At 34.6% G+C, this 3,696-nt stretch overlaps 1 protein-coding gene across 1 annotated transcript; it reads right to left on the bottom strand.

Annotated features, from left to right (window-relative positions):
• Positions 1-10: 10 nt before the first annotated feature.
• On the bottom strand, positions 11-1,846 carry LOC118752372 (programmed cell death protein 10-like). Its single transcript, XM_036487256.1, has 4 exons — positions 1,691-1,846; positions 1,367-1,544; positions 1,174-1,306; positions 11-1,108 (listed from the first exon to the last, which is right to left on the bottom strand). Exons 1-4 carry the CDS (start codon positions 1,760-1,762, stop codon positions 940-942), a joined length of 552 nt encoding a protein of 183 aa, XP_036343149.1. The 5' UTR covers positions 1,763-1,846; the 3' UTR covers positions 11-939.
• Positions 1,847-3,696: the final 1,850 nt, after the last annotated feature.

The following is a 3,696-nucleotide window of genomic DNA, read 5'->3' as shown; positions in this document are numbered from 1 at the left end:
TGAATATTTTGCTCAAGCAGCTAGTGGTGTCGAATCTTTTGGGGGGGTGTTTTACTTGGTGCCGTTAGTTAAAATTAAAGGAACAATGAAGGAGCAAGTCTATCTCAATATTCTCCAAACAAATTTTCTGAACTTTGGAGACAAAAGCGCATACCCTGAGGAAGAAGTTGTTTGCCAATAGGACCGAGATCCAAAGAATTTAGAAAACATTCGACACCACTGGCTGTTTCAGTAAAATTTTCACGTAATGCCGTGGCCAACGCCATCGAAAAATTTTGCACTGTGGTCAAGAGGGGATTGTCATAGCACGGGTAAGCTCCGGGTAAATCGGAAGAGCTTTGGATGCGAGTAAAATTAGAATGGGTTAATATTCCAAGCGAAATTATAGAAAACTCAGTAGAGAGCATCCTCGGACGTATCGCAATTAAAAGCAATGAAGTCTCCACAATCCTGTTGGTATCAACCTTCAAAAATCTCAAAACAGGAAATTTCAAAACTTAGTGAATACAGTTGCCTCACGTTTTTGCTGTAAATCGCTTGTTTCTTGTTAAAGAATAGCTTTTCTGTATACTAGGTTTTATTTATTGGATAGTGAAGACCAATTTCTGAAAATTGCAAAGCAATCCGCTTATTATTAAAAAAATGATACTATAATAAAATGTTGTTTTTGGTTTTGTTGTTGTAGCAGCTACTACAACAACAACAAAATTTTATTACTTGCATGCACTCGGTTTTGGTCGCCAGTGTATGTACATATCTAATAAGGGCAGTCAATGTGCCTTGTGATGACATCATAATTTGCTCGATAAGCGCTCCTACATGCACTCATAAAATTTGATAAGAATTAAGTATTTAAATAATAATAGCTAATAACGTTTTATACAATAAACATTCCTGATGTGTTTCTATTTTACCGTCAATCAACTTGTACAATAATACTTACTGTCCTTCTTTAAAATACTCTTTTAACGTTGTGCTGAACTTTTTGGAGTATTTTACAAATTCCTTTTTGCGCTGCTCGACAGCTTGTTTGCCTGTGACACCGGGTATAAACGAGCCAATTTCATTAACGACATCTAGTAGCTTTTTTATTGCGCTGGCGATTTCTCTAAAATATCAGTAAAATAAACAAATTAGTGTTTTGAGAATATACTTATTTTAACTTATGCGCACTTAATGGTCTCCAAAAAGGCTTTGCGATCGGTAATCTCATCTGGAATTCGACTGAGTATAACTTTGAGCGCAACCGATTTGCGATTCAATTCTTGGAATGGTTCTTCAGTTCTTGTAAGACGATATTCATTTACTGCAAAAACGTAATCAATTAGTAAACAATCGAATCAATTCAAATGTTATTTTAACTTACGATCCGCATCCGCTATGTTGCCTTGTAAACGCAGCACTGCCTCATTGAGATTAACATTCAGTTCTGCGCGACGTATAATGGCCGCCACGAGGTCATAACACAAACCTGGATTATTTTGTTCACATTTCATTATGGCTGAACGCAGCGACTGTGCTGCGCCCACATCTCGGCGTTCCAACTGCAAGCAAGACAGGGCAAAAATTATATTATACAAATTAACTTATATTTATTAGATAGAATTAGCTGTGAAATACAAATTGGCTGCAGATCTAATTGCAGCATGAGACATTCCACTTGCATTTCCACTCCATCAAACTCACAAACCTTGGCGAATATTGGCCTCAGCAATACTGGAAAAATCAGTGAAGACGTTGGTGTATCTCCACCCATTGTCATTTTCAAAGAATTCCTACGCTGTTTTTTCTTTGTGAGACTTTTTATAATATTCCAATAATTTAATATTTAACACGGAAGAACAAAAATCCATAGAAAAATAAAATAGCGAAAACGAATTCCAATAAAGATAGCAGCACAGTATAGATAGGGTTCGAACGATACTATCGACATTGAGTAAGTATCGATACTGAGGGTATAAAAATGAGTACTTTAATGCTCGATACCTTAATTGGTGATTTTACTTTAGATTACTATCATTCAATTTTGTCCATCACATAAAATAAACTGAAATTTCGTGTAGTCTGTTACATAACATAAACCTAGTAAGTTAAAGTTTAATGGCCTTATTCATAAAAAATAAAGCAGGCTTAAAGAGCTTAAATAAAATGACACTTTCATACAATTTTCAGTTTATAAACCTTTTTTTATTTTTATGAATAAGGCCATAAAACTTTACTTTAAAGTTCACGAAAATACAGAATTTTTAGAAACTTTTAGGGTATGCAGTTTTGTAACCTATTAAACTTTCCGTGTACCCTACTACCGTTGACTTTTAATTAAAACTTGCACAATATTATACAAAATTGAATAGGCTAGGGAATAAGTTTCCAAAAATTCTTAATAAAAATTAAATTCGTGAAAGTAAATATGTGTGTATTTATGTATGTACATTTAACGTTTAAATTACTTCTAACGTGGAAGTAAGTTCTGCAATGAAATAAAAATCAAATATTTTAAATGTCTATTGTTTTAATTTCAGGAAATAACTAGATATACGATTGAAGAATAAAATAATTTTAGTTTCCCAAAAAACGTATTTTAATGAATCCGATACTGAGTAGCATCGATACTTTTTCCCTGATACTTTTAGAGTATCGATACCATGAGCTCGATGCAGGAATGAGTACTCAGTATCGATATTAAAGTCTGAAATTTCGAACCCTAAGTATAGATAGCAGACCCAAAGAGGGACACCTATATAATTCATAAGGCTGATTCACATACAACTTTCTTCGCTTTGCTTGATAGTTCTTTGCTTTGACATATAAGATCGATGTAGGCATATGCATGAGTATGCTCACAAAAAAAAACGTTTGAAGCAAAGCAAAGCAAAACGAAGCAAAATCTTGGGCAACTCTCAACCTTTGCCCGCTTTGGCAATCAGCTGTCTACATGTATCTTTCCTCGTGCGCTTGCATTTGCATTTAATGACAAAAATAGGCTAAATAGGAATTATTATTGCTATTATTAATGCATATACAGATAAAAAATATGGAGGAAAAGGAGAACGCAAAAGCTGTCAAAGCGTTTATTGTAGCACACCTTCTGCGTTTCACGCTTTGTTGTCAAAGTTTGAACTGTCAAACAAAGCGAGGAAAGTCTTATGGGAATGTCCCTATAAATACTTGGCAGATGACATTCTACATGTCAATAACAAACGAGATGTGTTTAGCGGACGTATGCGCTGAGCAGTTGACCTGTGATGCCGCATCACAATTTTTTTTTCTACTTAAATGCCCTCACAAAACCAAAGAACGTAAATGTATACATTTACGTTCTTTGACAAAACCAACAAAAAGTTGAAGACCATTCCAACCGTTTTGAACAAGGGCGATTTAAAAAGAAAAATTACCATATTTTGCAATTCTACTTTAAGGACAATTTTAAAAAATGTTTTGTTTATGTGTCACATGTAAAACTACATCCGTTCAGGCATACGGGACAAAGTTAAATCAGAAATTCGACAGATGTTAAGACACATTTTGTAGAAAGTGGAGACGTGGGGTAACATTCATCCTACTGGACAGCTGAGTATGTTGGACCAATTAGAAAGTCAGCTGTTGACAGCCTTCCTATTAACCAATAGATGTCGCGAAATCTACGAATTGTCAAATGCATTTGAATTTATCACCCTATATTCCGGTAGTGCATTC

Source organism: Rhagoletis pomonella, unplaced genomic scaffold, assembly GCF_013731165.1.
Source record: "Rhagoletis pomonella isolate Grant_MI unplaced genomic scaffold, Rhpom_1.0 Rhpom_scaffold_01436, whole genome shotgun sequence".
Taxonomy (NCBI): domain Eukaryota; kingdom Metazoa; phylum Arthropoda; class Insecta; order Diptera; family Tephritidae; genus Rhagoletis; species Rhagoletis pomonella.
The sequence above is the reverse complement of the archived record's forward strand: the minus strand, read 5'-3'. Positions and strand labels throughout refer to the sequence as shown.

Coding starts and splice junctions, on each gene's coding strand:
- LOC118752372 (XM_036487256.1), bottom strand. CDS start 1,762: ATGACAATGGGTGGAGATACACCAACGTCTTCACTGATTTTTCCAGTA. Junction 1,545..1,690: donor TGAGGCCAATATTCGCCAAG/GTTTGTGAGTTT, acceptor TCTTGCTTGCAG/TTGGAACGCCGAGATGTGGG. Junction 1,109..1,173: donor GCCTTTTTGGAGACCATTAA/GTGCGCATAAGT, acceptor CTGATATTTTAG/AGAAATCGCCAGCGCAATAA.